We start from the raw sequence: 19,473 nt of genomic DNA, 5'->3' as shown, positions 1-19,473 counted from the left end.
TAAAAGCAGGAGTGTTTTTAGGGCATGGGTGCCTATGACCAGGTCATCTCTCTCTAGGAAGGCATGCAACCGACGCCAATAGTGGTAGCTAATAATAATAATAATAATAATAATAATAATAATAATAATAATAATATTTATGTGTACCCCATCCATCTTATTGGGTTGCCCCAGCCACCTTGGGCGGCTTCCAGCCACTCTGGGTGCCTTCCAGCATATATAAAAACATTTAATAATAATAGCATGGTACCCTACGCTTGTTGTTGGACTACAACTCCCATCATCCCTGGCTATCAGCTATACTTCCTGGGGCTGTAGTCATAGTCCAGCAGTGATCTTGGTCCCCTGGCCAATGGTATAACAGCAGAGTGGGCAGTCAGGATAGAGGGAGCTTGTCTCAGGATGGACCAAAGATGTCTGTAGAAAATTGGTTGCAATCATTGTAAAAACATCTGACTTTTTTGTGCACAGAAACTCTTTTGAGATTTCAGTTCACCACTTCTTGGAAAGAATTCAGAGCCAGGTAGAGGGTGACTTTGAAATCTGCTTCATCGGGATGCCAAAGTGACCCTTTGAAAGGTGTCCTTAGACGTTGACACTCGATACTCTGTGGAGGATTATTACGAATGGCGTTCAGTTCTGCAATAAATGCCAAACTCCATGACAGATCCTGTAAAGACATCTTATTGCAGAGTTACAGGGTCTTTGGGACTCTCTCTAAAAGCATATTGGGTTTAACAGATGTTTATAATAAATGTGCTTGTTAACTTCAGAAACATGCCTCTGAGAATTCCGCATGTGTGTCTGGGCTTGGTTTATGACAGATTGCAATATCCCACAAGTAGTTATTGCATGACAAAAGTAGAAGACGGAGCGTGACCTCTGTCCTCACCCCACCCCCAAGTTGCATGGCCCTCGTTGACTAAAAGGGTGATCAGATTTGTTAAAGAGCATTTTTCAGACACACAGACTGGCATGGCAGCCTCTTACAGATAGATTGTGGTTTTCTATGCATCAGGGGCTTTGTGATCATGTTGAACAACACTGCCTTTCTGTTAAACTGACATCTAGGATAGATGACTGTAATAAATTGTACATATGGGTCTGTCTTTGGAAAGTCTCCAGAAAACTGAAGTTAATTCCGAATACAGCCCCTGCATCACTAACCGTAAACTGCCCTGTGATTTTTGGAAGAAGGGTGGAATGAGACAACAGGAATATTATATGGGCATACAATAGTGCCGGCATAGGCAAACTTGGCCCTCCCGATGTTTGAGGACTACAATTCCCATCATGCCTGACCACTGGTCCTGTTAGCTAGGGATGGTGGGAGTTGTATTCCAAAAACATCTGGAGGGCCGAGTTTGCCTATGCCTGCAATAGTCTCCGGGTACAAAAAAACAAAGCGATGATTGGTTTTCAAGCCGCTAGGGCACAGGTGGGGAACCTGTGGCCCGCGAGATATTGTTGGACTCCAACTCCCTTCTGCTTCAGGCAGATTGGCTCTTTAGTCAAAAATAAACTATGGAGGTTGTACTCCAGAAACAACTGGAGGGCTTCAGGTTCCCCCCACCCCTCTCAATAATCATTTCCCGATATTCAACAGAAACCTACCATCTTATAATTTCACCCATTCTATCTTTCCAGACACTTTATCATCTTGGTCACCTTTGTTGTAGTTCAGCAAAAACCTGGAGAGCCAAAGATTCTCCACAGCTGGCTGAAATGAAACCAGTGAGGTTAAAAGAGAAAGCAAGCTAAACAGCTGCAGGATAAGTCTTCAAATCATGGGGTGTCAGTTCCAATCACTTTCTGACTTGCTCAGACAGACAATAAATTTGTCAGGGTGCTTCCCCATTAGACAGTTGAGACAACTTTGTATATTTCTGGTGTGCAAAGTTTCGCACCAATTTTCAGATCCTAGGTTTGCGTGGAATTCAAGCGGCTCTGGCAAAATGAAGAACAATAACAGCAATAATTTATCTAGCACATATGAAGCTGTGAGGGGTTTCGAGCTCACGTTACTATTTATTTGTTTATTATATTTATCTGTCCTTCATGCAATGAGCTTGCAATCAATCCTCAGCGTGAATACAAAAAAAGAATTAAAGCACAAGCATTCTCAATAACAGCTTGCTATGGTCTGCGGGTGGTGCTGTGGTCTAAACCACAGAGCCATGACTTGCCGATCAGAAGGTTGGCGGTTCAAATCCCCACGACGGGGTGAGCTCCCGTTGCTCGGTCCCTGCTCCTGCCAACCTAGCAGTTCGAATGCAAGTCAAAGTGTAAGTAGATAAATAGGGACCGCTCCAGCGGGAAGGTAAACGGCGTTTCCATGTGCTGCTCTGGTTCACCAGAAGCGGCTTAGTCATGCTGGCCACATGACCCGGAAGCTGTACGCCGGCTCCCTCGGCCAGTAAAACGAGATGAGCGCCGCAACCCTAGGATCACCCGCGACTGGATCTAACGGTCAGGGATCCCTTTACCTTTCTATGGTCTGCATGCAAAGTGTGAAAGTTTCATTCATTCCTGTTATTACAGCTTCCTGTGCCCCAGTGCTGTGCTCTGCCAGTCAAGAAACAGCTTTTTCACGACACAAATTAAGGTGGCAACACTATTCATTTAAATTTAGGAATATGTCCAGTGGGACTGAACAGTAAACATGCTGCAAATTCCTTTAACACTTCCAGTTCCAAACCAGTGAGATCCATATAGTAAAAGCCTGCAACCCCATGTTTAACCCGATACACTGTCTGCCAGGAATAACTCCCATCAAATTATTATTATTATTATTAAATGAATTTATATACAGTAATACCTCCGCGAACATCTACCTCGTCAAGCGTCTGTTCCTGCGAATGTCTATGGCAAACCCGGAATACCAGAATGGGTTACTTCTGGGTTTGCCACTCACGCATGTGCAGAAGTGCTAAACCGCGCTTTGTGCATGCACAAAAGCACAAACCACTCCGCGTGTGCACAGACGCGGCGCTTTTTCCTGCATCCTTTTCGGCTAGCGGCCGGGGCTCTGGAACGGATCCCGGTTGCAAAACAAGGTACAACTGTACTGCCCTGTACCGAGACACTGAGCCTCTTGGGCTTGCTGATCAGAAGCTCAGCGGTTCGAATCCCCGTAATAGGGTGAGCTCCTGTTGTCCGGTCACAGCTCCTGCCAACCTAACAGTTCGAAAGCACGCCAAAAAAGTGCAAGTTGATAAATAGGTACCGCTGCGGCGGGAAGGTAAACGGCGTTTCCATGTGCTGCTCTGGTTTCGGTGTTCCATCGCGCCAGAAGCGGCTTAGTCATGCTGGCCACATGACCCAGAAAAACTGTCTGCAGGCAAACGCCGGCTCCCTTGGCCAGTAAAGTGAGATGATTGCCACAACCCCAGAGTCGTCTGCGACTGGACTTAACTGGACCTTTACCTATACTGTACCTATACAGTGGTACCTTGAGTTAGGAACTTAATTCGTTCTGGATGTCCCTTCTTAACCTGAAACTGTTCTTAACCTGAAGCACCACTTTAGCTAATGGGGCCTCCTGCTGCCGCTGTGCCGTCGCTGCACGATTTCTGTTCTCATCCTAAAGCAAAGTTCTTAACCCGAGGTAATATTTCTGGGTTAGCGGAGTCTGTAACCTGAAGCGTATGTAACCCGAGGTACCACTGTACCTGGGTGGTTTACAGAATAAAGGTAAAGGTAAAGGGACCCCTGACCGTTAGGTCCAGTCGTGGCCAACTCTGGGGTTGCGGCGCTCATCTCGCTTTATGGGCCGAGGGAGCCGGCGTACAGCTTCCGGGTCATGTGGCCAGCATGACTAAGTCACTTCTGGCGAACCAGAGCAGCACACGGAAACGCTGTTTACCTTCCCACCGGAGTGGTACCTATTTATCTACTTGCACTTTGACGTGCATTCGAACTGCTAGGTTGGCAGGAGCTGGGACTGAGCAACAGGAGCTCACCCCATGGGGACACGGGTGGCGCTGTGGTCTAAACCACAGAGCCTAGGTTCACACAATAGATCAACATAAAAACACCTCTCTCTCTCTCTCTCTCTCTCTCTCTATATATATATATATAATCAAAATAAAAACAGCCCAATAAATTCTACAAGGTCAGGATTTAGACTTGGGACTACTGCACATTTAGAAGCCTGCAACCCTATCACAGTCTGCCAGGAATAAGCCCCACTGAATTCTACAGGAACTAGACTTGGAACCAACTGCACAGGACAAGCAAAGAATCGATTTGCAAACGGCATTGAAACCTTGCCCGCGTCGAGGCGGCTGCATTGACACACTCCCGCCTGCAGGGGGTGTGGCGAGCCAGGACGCCGCGAGTAAAGCCAGCGCGCAGGCGCAGTACTTTTCCCGCCCGCCCGTCTTCCCGCGCAGGCGCCTGGATGCTGCGAAGGCGGTTGAAACCGTTGTGGCGCGGCAACGGCTCGCCTCCACCCCCACGCATGCGCAGTGCCCGCCGGCCCTTTGAGGCGAGCGGGCCGTGATGGCGGCGAGCGGAGGCGCAGGCGGCTGGTTCGCGGCTCTGGCCTTCGGGGTCACGCTACTCAAGCTGCTCCTCATCCCCACGTAGTAAGGAGCCCGGATTCGTTATTATTCCCCCTCACATTCTTCTGGCGGGGAAGGGGCGGGCGAGAGGGGGCTTCCGGCGCCGCCATGATGAACGCGGCTGTTCCTCGCAGGGGCCTCTCTGCCCTCCTGCTGCCTGGTCCCTCTCTGTCTCTCTCTCTCTCTCCGAGTCTGCCTTGGGTTCCCCGTTGCAGGGCTTCCTTCTACAGCAGCGTTTCCCAGACTTTGGGCCTCTGGCAGTTTTTGGACTACAACTCCCATCATCCCCGACCGCTGGTTCTGCTCGCTAGGGATGATGGGAGTTGTAGTCTAAAAACTGCCAGAGGCCCACGCGCTTGAGAAACCTCGCTCCGTAACTGGTATCTTATGAAATGAATACGTGGCGCGGAGAAGGTGGGCAGAGGAATGTCATCGCCCCCCGGCCGCCCCTCTTAATCGTGGAATAATTTTAGGAAGGGATCCCCAGGGGTCATCCAGTCCAACCCCGTGCAACGCAGGGAACTTTTGCCCGAGGTGGAGCTGGAAGCCACGACCCTGAGATTAAGGGCCTCATGGGCTGTTGTACAGGGAAGTTTTTAATGTTTGATGTCTTACCTGTGTTTTAATTTGTTGGTAGCCTCCCAGAGTCCCTGGGGAAACCCAGTCAGGTGGGCAGCAGGCATATAAATGAATTATTATTTATTCAGGACAGAGGAAAGAAAGTGATTCTTCATGCAGCACATAGGCAAACTATGGGACTTGCTCCCCCAGGAGGCAGCAATGGCCACCACCCTAGACAGATTTAAAAGAGGATTAGACAAAGTCAAGGAAGAGGAAAGGGCTACTAGCCAGCTATGCTGTACCTCCACAGCTGGAGGCAGCAATGCTTCCGAATGCCACTTGCAGGAAGGAAGAGCGCTTTTGTGCTCAAATCCTGTTCGCTGGTTTCTCAGGCATCTAGTTGACCACTGTGAGAACAGGATGCTGGACTATATCCAGTAGGCTATTCTTAATGTTATTCCTAATTCTTCCGACCCGCCTGTAATGTCAAAAAAAGAGGGTGGGAAACCTGAGAGTCACTCTGTAGAACTTATGCTGCAACTTTTAAATGACAACAAAATATACATTTCATAAGCAAAGCTCCAGTAAGTGTAAGGTTAGGAGACATATGTGTGAATTGCACAACAATCAGTGCAGTCCCATGCGAACGTGTGCTTTACAAAGAACAGGTTTGACAGGTCTCTGCCCTGAGGGGATTGTAACATAAAATGAACCCCAGGCCACTGGACCCACAGGAAGGGGAGGGACTTCAAGACATAGGTAGGTGGGAGGAATATGGAATTGTTTCGATCAGGTATACTTCGGCTTGCTTGCAATCAAGCAAGTAGAGAACCCACTCTATTTAACATGCTGCCCTTGGGTGGAAAATGTTTTCCTTAAAACTCACTTTTCTTCTTTGGATCACACCCCATTCCCTATACCTTATTGGAGGGATGGCCAACATGGTGACCTCATGCTGTCTGGGACAAATGAGAGTTCACAAAATCACAGAATTATAGAGTTGTAAGGGACCATGAGGATCATCTAAGCCAGTTCCCTGCAGTGCAGGAATCTTTCACCCAACATGGGGCTCAAACCCACAACCCTCAGATTCAGAGTCTCATGCTCTACCAACTGAGCTATCCCTCGAGGCAAAGAGTTATAGACCAAAAGGCAGGGATGGGCCACCAACTTGGATGACTTTAACAGAAGTTTAGACAAATTCATAGAGCATATGACTATCAGTGGCTACCAGCCACGGTGGCCGTGCTCTGCCTCCACAGTTGGGGAGGCAGTAAATGGCTTCTGAATACCAATTGCTGGACGTCACAAGAGGGGAAGGTGCTTTTATACTTCCATCCTGCTTACAGATTTTCTACAGGCATCTGCTTGGGCACTGTGAGAATCAGATGCTAGACTAGATGGGCCTGACCCAACAGGCTTTTCTTATGTTCATGAAACATATAGTGGGTACCTTACTAGGTATCCCTACCTTAACCCAAAGTATGTGTGATTAAAATAATAGCATTCTTTCAATGCCTTTGTTTCCTCCCTGGCCCTTGTTCTTTCCCTGTTTCTATCTATCTATCTATCTATCTATCTATCTATCTATCTTTATTCTAATTCTCTGCCGGAGACCCCTTCAGATTATCTATCTACAAGAAATTATACCCTAGTTAGCAGTGGAGTCAAACTCAGAAGTGCAGTAATACCAAGTTTATGAAGAACATGAGGGATTGGATACAGCTCTAACTGAAGAGGAGGAATATTAGTTAGCCCTCTGGGCTTCCAGGTGATAAAATGGAAAAAAGCACTGCATCAATTCCAGTAAATGCCCATTAGGCTTAATAATGCAGGAGATGCAGGTTTTGTCAAAGCACTAAAGTATGTTGCTGTGTCTGGGGAAATGGACACCAATTCTACTGTTGACTATTGCAGGATGTGGTCAGACTAAGAACAACATTTTCACGGAGCATATTTTGGTAATCAGTGCAATTATGTTTTATAGCAAGTTTAACAAAAAAGAAAGAAAAAGAAAACATCAGTTCACATAGTGAAGGCTGTTATGATTGACTGCTTTGGCCCAATTGTACATTAAGTACGTTTGAAAACCCCACAAGGTCAGACCAAAGTCTCCTGTATTCCAGCTTTTTGTTCTCATAGCGGCCAATCAGATGCTGTTGGAAAGCCCTGAAACTGCTCATGAGCACAACAGCCCTCTTCCCCACTTGCAGTTCCCAGCAGCTGATATTTACAGGTGTAGTTCCCCTCCATGCAAGGATTAGCTCCAATGTATTGAGCAGATGATACTAATAGTGGGTCCAACGGCCCAGAAGGCAGTTTCTGCATGTGCTGTAGAGAGAAGTGAGGGGCAGATAGGGCTCATCAACCTGGGAAGGTAGCCCAAGTAGAAGAAAAAGATCCTAAATCTCTGCTGCCTTGCTGGATATATTCGGGAGATGAAAGGGCTAAGGCATAATCCTGACACAAATCTGGAGTGCAATCCCTAAGATGGTTCGATGGTGCCTTGTATGCCTCCTTTTGGCAACTCTTGCAGCCCAGCCGAGAGGGCTATGTGTTGTCATCTGAGCAGCTCAGGACCTCTATACATACTGCCCAGGCTTGTACCCTTGGGAGGCAACTTCAGTGCTGCTAATGCAGCGGTTTGACTTCACCCCCAGAGATGCACTCCATTGTCTCTCTACATGTTGCAAATTTTGGCAGTTGCAGCTTGTCCTGACATCCAGGGATCAAAATGTCCTCTTCTACGTAACTTTCTATGATTCTGTGTTAATGGTGTATGAGCCCAGTCCACCTTTTTGTCGGTTTGCTCTGTGAGCCCACCGAGTGCCGCTCTGAAAATCCTCCTTACCTTTTGGTCATCCACTGCTGTGTACATTTACATATAAATGGGAATGTGAGTTGTAGATGTAGCAGTAATTGAATTGCTGGAACATAATTTAAAATGTGGCAGAAGTAATGAAATTAGGAAACAGAATTAACTGTAGGAAAGCTATCATGCACAGATACCTACAGAGATGCATAGACATACATGTCAATGCATGAGCACAACTGCTGAAAGTTTGTCTCTTGTTAACAACCTAGCAGAGAGTTCCTCATCGGTTCTTATTTACCTACTATTTCACTGGAAAATGCAAAGTAGAAATGCTCTGGTTTCTCTTCAGATCATATAAATCTTTTGCCTTTTACAAAGTAGAAAGCTATGTGGTATGATCCAGATACTAATATCTAACTTTTTGTAGTCATTCCACAGATTTTGAAGTGCATAGGAACTGGCTAGCCATCACCCATAGCTTACCAGTCTCTCAGTGGTATTATGAGGTAAGTGTGTCTTTCTGCCTTTCCAGAAGTGTGCTTGGTTCTTAGAACAGTGAGGTGCAGCATCTTGTGGAGTTTTGCAGATGATTAAAGGCTGCCGTCAGATATCCCTTCCTTGTTACTGGAAGCTGAATGGACCTCCAGTGCAGGCAATTGAAATGTCTTTTGCCTGTTTTTCCAGGCTTCCTAGAGTAAAAGTGAAGGTCTCTGTCTGGTTTAGAACAGCCAACTGATCCAGATCGTTCCCCTTTGCACATTTTTTTTAAAGCCACTCTAATGACTGCAAACCATTTGATTTGTGATGGGCTGTTCACGAAACGAGAGATCACTTGATATTGCACTTGCCAGGCGTTGAATGTGCATATGTGAACTAGCCTACAGTTTAAGGTTGTCCAGTGATTGACACCTGCCTTCTCACTTGCGTTCTTTCCCCATGTTTACAGGCAACTTCTGAGTGGACCTTGGACTACCCTCCCTTCTTTGCATGGTTTGAGTATGGGCTTTCACATGTTGCCAAATACTTTGACAAAGAGATGCTGGTCATCCAGAACCTCAACTATTCCAGCTACCCAACCATTCTTTTCCAAAGGCTTTCGGTCATCTTCACAGATGTGCTCTTCATCTACGCAGTTCGCGAGTATGTTGGTGCCCCTTTATTGTTTTTAAATAAGAAGTCTTTATGTTTTGTGTTTTGGGAGAAGGGAAGATAAGCTACTGGAATCTGGAAAGAAATCATTCAGCCTACCTCTTGTTGAAATCAGTAAATGTGTTGAAGAGTAGAATAGATGGAGTATTTTAGATGGAATAGATGGAGTATTTTTTAAAACAAAAAAAAAAAACCTGTTTGGAGGAGAAAACAGTGTTAACATAACCTATAAACTGCACCTGATCTTTAAGAAATGTGTATGGAAGAACAAAGGGATTTGGATTTTGTCTTGTCTCTTTATTTCTCCTCTGCTCAGGTGCTGTAGATGTGTAAATGGGAAGCGAGGTACAAAGGAACCTCTGGAGAACCCTCAGCTTGTCCTTTCAGTTCTCCTCTTATGGAATTTTGGCCTCTTAATTGTGGACCGTATCCTTCCAACTCAGGTGTCAAAAGAAATCTGTTCAGATAACCTAAACCAAACATCAACATTTGGTTGGGTTTGGGGGGAGTGGGGAGATACCTATCAAATTCTAATGAGAATTGGAACTGCTAAATTGGCTACTGATAAGAATTACAACTGGTCAATCAACATGGAAGTTGAAATGAAGCACTAAAGTTTAAAATGTTTCCTGGGTTAGGGCATCTTTCTGTAGTGGACGTTACTCCTTAACTCAATCACAGACATTCATTTTCAGTACAATGGCTTTCTGTCTGGATTCATGCTGCTTTCCATTGCACGACTATTCCAGGTAGTGTATTAAGAGGCGGCCATGCCCAATTCCTGTTCTAGAAGTCTCAATCAGCTCTTAAGTGTACATTCTGTTTATGTGGGCTTTAGATTCTTTGTTCCTTCAAATAACCGCCTGACCTTTCTCTTCCCTGTTGCCCCACACTCCCTTTCAGAAAAGGCACTTGGAAGGGGCTTTTCTCTTTGCCGTCCTCTTGCACTTCAAGCACATCAACCTCTATGTCGCCCCAGCATATGGTGTGTACCTCCTCCGGTCCTACTGCTTCACTGCAAATAATTCAGGCAAGTTATTGATGATTTCATAGGGGGAACGACCAGGGTTTGGATACACTGCCAGGTGAAAAAGAAGACTGCCATATTGGCTGGGGTTTTCGTCCACAGTATCTGGTGGGCACCAGGTTGGGAAAGACTGATCTATGGCAATAATTAAACTATCTCAGAGGAGGATCTTGTTTTATAATTGGAAGGAAATTAAAACACACTGCCAAAGCATTTTTGTTTCTTTCACACACACCCTTTTGTTTTAATCATAATATTTTTGTTTTCTCCAGATGGATCCCTCCGATGGGGCAGTTTCAGTTTTCTTCGCTTAGTTGCCCTGGGATTCATTGTCTGCTTTGTTTCTGCACTTTCACTGGGACTATTTATTGTTTGGGTAAGGATCCTGATCCTCTTTAAAACATGCACCTGCTTCCTGAGTGATGACTGTATGCAAGACATTTTTTACTAATTGTTCCCATAAGCGAGTACAGTAGTACCTCTGGTTACGAACTTAATTCGTTCTGGAGGTCCGTTCTTAACCTGAAACCATTCTTAACCTGAGGTGCCACTTTAGCTAATGGGGCCTCCTGCTTCCGCCACACAATTTCTGTTCTCATCCTGGGGCAAAGTTCTTAACCCAAGGTACTACTTCCGGGTTAGCGGAGTCTGTAACCCGAAATGTTTGTAACCCAAGGTATTTGCAACCTGAGATACCACTGTTCAAAGGGTAGCTACTATATGTACAGTGGTGCCATGCAAGACGAAATTAATCCGTTCCGTGAGGCTCTTCGTATAGCGGTTTTTTCGTCTTGCGAAGCAAGCCCATTGACAGCTTAGCGGATTAGCGCTATTAGCGTTTTAGCGGATCAGCTGATAAGTGGCTTAGGGCTTAGGGAAAGGGGGGGGGGGAAACCCTGCAGGAACTCGCAAGACATTTTCGTCTTGCGAAGCAAGCCCATAGGAAATTCGTTTTGCGAAGTGCCTCCAAAACGGAAAACCCTTTCATCTAGCAGGTTTTCCGTCTTGCGAGGCGTTCGTCTTGCGGGGCACCACTGTATGAATAATATGCTTTATAAGCTGATTGGGTGTGGGGAACATTCTTGATTTGGCTATTAGCTCAGGATAGCTCAATCTGTAGAGCATGAGACTCTTAATCTCAGGACCATGGGTTTGAACCCCACATTGGACAAAAAGATAACTGCTTTGCAGGGGGTTGACCCTTGTGGTCCCTTCCAACTCTGCTACTCTGTGATTTCTACTTGGATTTATAAGCTGATTTTCTATCCAAAGGCTCTGAAAGCAGCTTTAAATCATTTAAAATTATTTTAACAAAATGCAACAGCATGACCAGTAAAAGCAATAAAGCCACAGCCATAAATGTATTGTTGTGTTACTTAATATAAATGAAAAATCTTTGACTAACTTTCTAACTTCCTTTTTCTTCCATTAGGGCCAGCTGCCTCAGGTCCTCTCTCGTCTCTTCCCTTTCAGAAGAGGCCTATGCCATGCATACTGGGCTCCTAACTTCTGGGCACTGTACAACGCCCTGGACAAAGCGCTCTCCGTTATTGGTAGAGTATCTTAACCCTGCATGTATTCATAGCAAATACTTGTTTGGTGATTCTTGTTCCCTTTTAGAAATCTTCAGTAGGAGAAGCCTGCTGTGTCTGACCAGCACAGTAGCAGTTCCTCTCCTTACATTTTATTATTAATCTTTTGAAAGTATGCAAAAGAATATATAAACATGAGGACTGTTTAACTGGGTTGGGTAAGTGGGATGTCCAGTCCAATCTCTTGCCTTTGACAGTCATCAGATATGACAGCAGCAGAGAGATTTCCATGCAAGTTCTTCATCTTCATAGTCTCCTAAACCACTGTGTTTACTCTTCTTCTTTGGCGATCACTCGTAGCTGAGTAAGATTGGCTTCCATGAACATGGTCTTAATGGTGTGTTCGTAGGTGACTGTGGAGGCCAATTCTGGATCCACACGTTGTTCTAGAGTGGGAGTTGATCATGGTGAGGGTTTGCCAAGCCTGCCTTCCTCTTAGCACGTTTCTCCCCTTTGTCCTGAGTCCAAGCATCTTCAAAGCTCATGACACCTTTGGTAAAGGCTATTCTCCAAATGAAGCACTTGCAGACCAGTGTTTCCCAGTTGTTGGTGTTTATACTACATTTTTTTAGATTTTCCTTGAGAGAGTCTTTAAACCTTTTGTTGACCACTAGTATTATGTTTTCCATTTTTAAGTTTGAAATAGAGTAGTTGCTTTGGAAGACGATAATCAGGCATCCCAAACAACATGACCAGTCCAACGAAGTTGATGTTGAAGAATCATTGCTTCCGCACTGGTGATCTTTGCTTCTTCCACAACACTGGCATTAGTTCGCCTGTCTTCCCAAGAGATGTGTAAAAAATTTTGGAGGCACCGTTGATGGAATCTTTTGAGGAGTTGGAAATGGCGTTCATGAGTGTGTGTGCACACTCAGAGGATGACTTCCAAACCATCCTAAATATCTTCTCAGAAGCTTACTGTTTACTAAAGTGGAGTTGGTTATGTGCGTGTGCCTCAGACATCTTGTTATGTCTAAAAGGAGATTTTTAGTAAACTGTTTAAAAAACCATTTGGGCTGTGTAGCGTCCTTGCATGACTGCACATGAGGACAATTAGGCTGCTGGGCACTCAGCAGTGGTCCCACAACTGTAGAATTCAGTGCCTGTTGAACTTAAGCGAGCTTCATCCCTTAGTCCTTAAATAGGCCTAGAAGACCCGCTTTTTCCTTGAGACTTAACCCATTCAGTGAAGTTGGTTAGAGCATGGTACTCATAACGCCCAGGTTGCAGGTTAGATCCCTATACAGAACAGCTGCATATTCTGCATTGCAGGGGGTTGGAGCAGATGATCTTCAGGGTCCCTAATAACCCTATATTTTTATAATCCTATGTAATATAGGTTGTGATTATAAACTGACTCTGTTAAACCTGATTTTATTTTGGTTTTAATGCTGTTTTTAGCACAAACATAATATTTTAAATTATATTTTATATTATATTCGGCTTTGGGTTTTTACTTGTGCTGTGAGACACTTTGGAGCATTTGCTCAAAAACTGGCTTATAAACCTTTAAATAAAATTTAAAATTTCTCTGGATGTAAACAAGCGTTGAAACAAGCCGTGGGACTTGCTTCCACATATATTTAGGGTGGGTATAGTGTGGCTGACAATGTGCCTGTCCTTCTTACAAACTTCATTATAACTTCCAGGTCTGAAATATAAATTCCTTGACCCTGCAAAGATTCCCAAGGCTGCCATGACTGGAGGGCTAGTCCAGGAATTTCAACATACCGTCCTTCCTTCAGTGACTCCATTGGCAACTTTGACTTGTACTGCCATCTCTATGCTGGTAAATCCATATCACTCTACCCCTCTGAGCGCATCTTCATCTGCTTGCAAGCATAGCCCACAATAAATTTCTCCCCATTTAAAATGAATGCTCCCCTGTTAAAGCGCCAGCTTGCTTGCATTGAATATTCAGCCCGCTCTGGTCCCTGCCAGTCTATTATGCCTTTAAAAACAGAGTGACCACTGGTTTTGCTTACTTCTTTTATGCCTTTAACAGTGGCCTGACATGTGAAAATTCAACAGGTGAAGCTTTTCCTGGGTTAGAAGTACATGGATGGGGAAAGCTTCAAATCTACACACACCTGTGTTAGACTGCTTTTAAAGAGTCAGGAGCAAACTGCTCTTATGTTCTTAGTTGGGGCAAAATCTTCAGACCCAAGAACCACCATTAACTGAAATCTGAAACATGAGGTCAGCTTCCAATGTTCTGGATTTTGTTTTTACAGATTCTCTTAAATTTCACTGCTTGTCACCCTTTCTCCATCTCCCCCACCCCTGCTTTTTAAAAGATGGCTGTGGCACCACTGACACACCCATCACTTGAAAAGTATAGGGTACAAGATTGTCTCAGCATTATCCTCAAAACTACAATTCCCAGAGTTCCTTGGCTTGGGACCCACGTCAGTTAAACTGGCATGTAATGTAGATGGTACCTAGAATCTCAAAAAGGCAATTTAACACTTTCTGGCAATGCAAAGCAGAATAATGCAGTGGTACTTTGGTTGTCGAACGGCTTGGCTCCTGAACAAATCGGCTCCCAGACGCTGCAAACCTGGAAGTAGGTGTTCAGTTTTGCCAATGTTTTCCAAGCTGAACTTGGAACTTTGGAAGCTTCTGCAGCCAATCGGAAGCTGCATCTTGGTTTTCGAACAGTTCTGGGGTTGAACGGATTAAGTTCGACAACCAAGGCACCACTGTAAAAATGCAGAGCTTAGCAACTGCTGAGCTCCCACTGAATGATAAGCCTGTCTTCCCGGCGCTGAAATGCACCACTGAAGCTTTGTTTTCTGCCTGTTGTTTCTAGCCCTCTGTTTTCTGTCTTTGGTTTAAACCCCAAGGGCCCAGAGGCTTTCTACGATGCCTGGTTCTCTGCGCGCTGAGCTCCTTCATGTTTGGGTGGCATGTGCATGAGAAAGCAGTCCTTCTCGCCATTCTCCCTCTGAGGTAAGAGGGATGGAAAGGGGTTCAGGTTGCATTTTTATAAATTCCTGTCTTCACACTTGGACCCCTTTCTGGACAAGATATCACAAATATCACACCTCAAATGACATAATAGAATCCAAAGAGTGTAGTTTTCTTAATTTGATTTTCTCTTTGAAAAAATCCATGGCTACATAGGACTTCCCTGCGGATCTTGGGCCTGTTTCTGTGATATCTTAGAAACAAGTCAGGGGTAAAGCAGCTTCTTGCAGTTGAAGAGCAAAACAAGGAAGCAGCTTTGGAACTTGACTTCCTTGTTCCCCCTGCTGCTGCAGGAAGATCCCAGGTAGTGCTGCAAAGGTAGACTCCCAATTCCCTTCAGCCCCAGCCAGCATGGTGTGAACTGTAATTCAAAAACCTTGGGAAGGCTACAAGTTTCTCACCCCCGTTTCACATGGTTAACTAGAGCTGAACTCTGTGAAACATCTGGGTAGACATGCATAGCGTTGTGCCGGGAGCATGGTGGCAGCAGTGAGGGAGGACCTTGAAGAAAATGATCTCCTCCTTGAACAGCTTAACGGCTACTTTCCAAAATCTCCTGTTTTTGGTTTGCGTTTTTAGCTTGCTGGCTGTGGAGAGATCCAGAGATGCTGGCACCTATCTGGTTCTGTCTACTACAGGACATCTTTCCCTTTTTCCTCTACTGTTTACAGCACCAGGTAAGTACCTTCTATGTCTCACCACCTGCCTAAAATATTTCCTGGCTTACACATTCGTTTTCAAAGATTACTGATGTACATGAAGGGCCGTCGACACATCGAGAATATACGTCATTTAGGGCTGCTTCCTTTCATTGACTAAAACTCCTTTGAATTGAATAAAAGGGTTCTCCGATTAGTGGGGGAGTGCCTTATTTTTAATGTAAGTACTTCTGAAACAGCAGGTGCCTCTTCTCAGAAGGTGATCTAGCTCAGTGGAAGAGCATCCTACTATGCACGGAGAAGGTCTCAGGTTTACTCCTCGCCTTCTCCAGGTAAGACTGGGAAAGAACCCTATCTGAAATCCTGAAGAGCCATTGCTAGTCATTGTAGGAAATACTGAACTAGATGGGGCAGTGGTCAGACTCAGTATAAGGCAGCTTCCTATGTGCCTGCTGCTAACGTTTTGTACACTGCTTAGAGTGTTGTATTTTTATTTTAGGTAAAGGTAAAGGGACCCCTGACCATTAGGTCCAGTCGTGACTGACTCTGGGGTTGTGGCACTCATCTCGCTTTATTGGCCGAGGGAGCCGGCGTACAGCTTCCGGGTCATGTGGCCAGCATGACTAAGCCGCTTCTGGCAAACCAGAGCAGCGCACGGAAACGCTGTTTACCTTCCCGCAGGAGCAGTACCTATTTATCTACTTGCACTTTGACGTGCTTTCGAACTGCTAGGTTGGCAGGAGCAGGGACCAAGCAACAGAAGCTCACCCCGTCGTGGGGATTCGAACCACCGACCTTCTGATCAGCAAGTCCTAGGCTCTGTGGTTTAACCCACAGCGCCACCCGCGTCCCCATTTTTTTTTAATCAGGTGGTATATGCACTTTGTTAAACAAAATAAACGTCAAAATACAAAGAGTATTTCCCCCCCTATTGTTTTGGCCATATACAACATCTGCCAACTGTTTGTTGTGTTTCAGAACTGCCTATTAAAATCTTGCTCATGCTGCTCTTCACGGTGTATAGCTTCTCCTCACTGAAGGCCATATTCAGGTAATGACCAACTGCGCAATCTTACCGTGTCTAACCACGAGTTAGTTGTTGGGTTCAGTGGCCCTTACTCCCAGGTAAGCAGGGTTAGGATTCAGCCTAAATGTTTTCGCAAAGGTGAGCTTCCATCAGGGCTTGCTTGGCTTGCAAATGTCTCTTGAGTACCATCACCTGCCACCAGCCTTAGTTCATCATTTGGTTGTCTTTGAGAGGTGGGGCCCACAACCTGCTCACATTTTAGACTGGGGTTCCCAGTCATCCTAGCAAGTCTTTGCCTGCTCTTGCATTTAGACTGGGAATAGCGAACCTGTGGCCTTTTAGTTGCGTTTTTGGACTCCCAGCTCATCAGTCAATGGTCTCGAATGATGGGAGCTGCGGAGCATAAATATTTGGAGGGTCACTGGTTCTCAATCCCCAATTTAGATATTTCCTCCAGAATAAGACATGCTTGCTCTGCTTTGCAAAAGAGGGGTTGATTTTAGATATCAGTAACTATTTCAAAGTGATAATTTGTGAAGTGATTATATTAAAATCCTTTTTTCTGCTTTCTCTCTCTCCGCAGAAAAGAAGGGCCTCTGCTTAATTGGTTGGAAACAATCTACCTCATTGGGTTGATACCTCTGGAAATCTTGTGTGAAATTGTGATGCCTTTCACCACCTGGATAGTCAAATTCCCTTTCCTCCCTTTATTGCTCACTTCTGTATATTGTTCTGTAGGTGTCACATACGCTTGGCTCAAACTGTACATCTCTGCCTTCGCGGGACCACCAGCTGTCAGGCGAAAGAAAGAATAGCGATGCTTACAACATACCTGAGTCAACAACGATACCTCCAGAATAGCCGCCAAATCATGCTAAACGGTGGTGGCTCCTGCCACACATGGTGCCATGTGCTGTTCATGCAGGGGTGCTCCAGAAATAGCTGCTGTTTCTTTAAGGATGTGGGAGCAAGAAATTAGTGAGCAAATACAGTGGTGCCTCGCAAGACGAAAAGAATCCGTTCCGCGATTCTCTTTGTCTAGCGGTTTTTTCGTCTTGCGAAGCAAGCCCATTGACAGCTTAGCGGATTAGCGCTATTAGCGGTCTAGCGGCTTTTAGCGATCAGCTGTTAAGTGGCTTATCAGCGGATCAGCTGATAAGCGGCGGCGGAAAAAGCGGAAAAAAACCTGCGGGAACTCGCAATACATTTTCGTCTTGCAAAGCAAGCCCATAGGGAAATTCGTTTTGCAAAGCACCTCCAAAACGGAAAACCCTTTCGTCTAGCGGGTTTTCCGTCTTGCGAGGCGTTCGTCTTGCGGGGCACCACTGTACCCTTAAATAAGCAGGGGCGATTCCTGGCATGAAAAGAGAATTGCAGGAGAAGCCTTGTTTACAAAAGGATGCTTAATTGGAGGGTTTTTAAAAATGGAATTGGACTTTCTTTTTTTACTTTCACTTTGAGCTGAAGCAATCACTGGTTATGTTTAACGGGTCTGTCCTTGCATGTAATGTGTAAGGTTACTTGTATGTATTATGGGACTGTCCTCCAGACAATAAACTTAGGCTGCATGCCTAACCTCACTTATCTGGGCAGAAGCTCCACTGAATTCAGTGGGACTTGCTTCTGAGTAGATATGGGTAGGATTGCACTGTCCGTTACAAACGCGGGGTGAAAGATGTGAATAAAATATACCATAATTGCTTTTGTAAAGATGATTGTAGCGTTGCCTTTTTTATGTACAATATTTGGGTTCCCGTGAAGCTAAGGGTTCTCAGCCTGTGGTCCTTGGAGGGCCTCAGGAAGTCTGAACCTGGCATAAAAATGATTTTCCCCTCCCCCAAGTTTCCTTCATGTGCTGATATAAGATAACAGAGACACATATGCATACATGTACTGTAATATAATTGCAGGGGGGAATGAAAGCTTTGGGTGAGAGAGAAATGCAACACAAAAAGTGCAGAGAGCGATAGTTTAATTAGAGCTGGAAAGTACAAAAGAAGCATGGTGACCCTTTATAATAGCAACAATCATAGAATCTGAAGTCCAATCCCCTGCAATGTTTCCATTAACTAACAAATGTAATGGAGGGGGAACTATTGTGGTCCCAAGAACTTCATCACAATTCAGCTGTTTCACTGTGTTAACGGGGAAAATCCGAGGGCTCCCTTGGACAAAAACAAAGACACCAACCAGCATAAAAGGTAAAGGTAAAGGTACCCCTGCCCGTACGGGCCAGTCTTGACAGACTCTGGGGTTGTGCGCCCATCTCACTTAAGAGGCCAGGGGCCAGCGCTGTCCGGAGACACTTCCGGGTCACGTGGCCAGCGTGACATCGCTGCTCTGGCCAGAGCCAGAGCCGCACACGGAAACGCCGTTTACCTTCCCGCTGGTAAGCGGTCCCTATTTATCTACTTGCACCCGGAGGTGCTTTCGAACTGCTAGGTTGGCAGGCGCTGGGACCGAGCAGCGGGAGCGCACCCTGCCGCAGGGATTCGAACCGCCGACCTTTCGATCGGCAAGCCCTAGGCGCTGAGGCTTTAACCCACAGCGCCACCAACCAGCATAACTTGGAGCAAAACAGCAGCCTGTAGGCTTGGCCTTTACTGAATACTGTCGCGACAGGACTCCCACCCACAACAAGATGAAGAAGAAGAAGAAGAGTTTGGATTTGATATCCCGCCTTTCACTCCCCTTCAGGAGTCTCAAAGCGGCTAACAATCTCCTTTCCCTTCCTCCCCCACAACAAACACTCTGTGAGGTGAGTGGGGCTGAGAGACTTCAAAGAAGTGTGACTGGCCCAAGGTCACCCAGCAGCTGCATGTGGAGGAGCGGAGACTTGAACCCGGTTCCCCAGATTACAAGACTACCGCTCTTAACCACTACACCACACTGGCTCTCAAGATGAAGCAAAAGGGAAGCCCAGAACAAAAGAAGACCCCAACTTTTATTAGTTCCTAATCCCCCAAACTACACCCCTAGAAATACATTATAACTACATCATGACTACATCAAAAACAGGAGGGGTTAAGGGAGGGGTTGTGGAGGTAACCTGAGTATCATGACACCTGGCCGGTTCCCCTTCTGCCCCTCCCCATGAGTCACTTCCAG

The 19,473-nt window shown here is 45.6% G+C and overlaps 1 protein-coding gene across 3 annotated transcripts; it reads left to right on the top strand.

Annotated features, from left to right (window-relative positions):
- Nucleotides 1-4,482: 4,482 nt before the first annotated feature.
- On the top strand, nt 4,483-17,354 carry ALG8 (ALG8 alpha-1,3-glucosyltransferase). Of its 3 annotated transcripts, none has more exons than XM_079973847.1 (13): nt 4,483-4,589; nt 8,369-8,447; nt 8,888-9,081; nt 9,407-9,516; nt 9,772-9,839; nt 9,994-10,120; nt 10,390-10,493; nt 11,550-11,670; nt 13,359-13,498; nt 14,522-14,661; nt 15,259-15,356; nt 16,317-16,389; nt 16,949-17,354. In XM_079973847.1, the coding sequence occupies exons 1-13, from the start codon at nt 4,504-4,506 to the stop codon at nt 17,178-17,180; spliced, it is 1,572 nt and encodes a 523-aa protein (XP_079829973.1). In that variant the 5' UTR covers nt 4,483-4,503; the 3' UTR covers nt 17,181-17,354. The 3 variants fall into 3 exon arrangements, with proteins under 3 accessions (XP_079829973.1, XP_079829974.1, XP_079829975.1); XM_079973848.1 differs by having other exon boundaries at nt 9,994-10,124; nt 10,412-10,493; XM_079973849.1 differs by having other exon boundaries at nt 4,532-4,589; nt 8,380-8,447.
- The last annotated feature ends 2,119 nt before the right edge of the window (nt 17,355-19,473 follow it).

Source organism: Podarcis cretensis (genome assembly GCF_951804945.1).
Source record: "Podarcis cretensis genome assembly, chromosome: 4".
In the NCBI taxonomy this organism is placed as follows: Eukaryota; Metazoa; Chordata; class Lepidosauria; order Squamata; family Lacertidae; genus Podarcis; species Podarcis cretensis.
This window is presented reverse-complemented; position numbering and strand designations above follow the sequence as displayed.

Excerpts from the sequence above, each read along its gene's own strand:
- ALG8 (XM_079973847.1), top strand. The coding sequence starts at position 4,504 with ATGGCGGCGAGCGGAGGCGCAGGCGGCTGGTTCGCGGCTCTGGCCTTC. Across the intron at positions 9,840-9,993 it reads CCATTGCACGACTATTCCAG|AAAAGGCACTTGGAAGGGGC; the intron begins GTAGTGTATTAA and ends ACTCCCTTTCAG. Across the intron at positions 13,499-14,521 it reads GTACTGCCATCTCTATGCTG|CCCTCTGTTTTCTGTCTTTG; the intron begins GTAAATCCATAT and ends TGTTGTTTCTAG.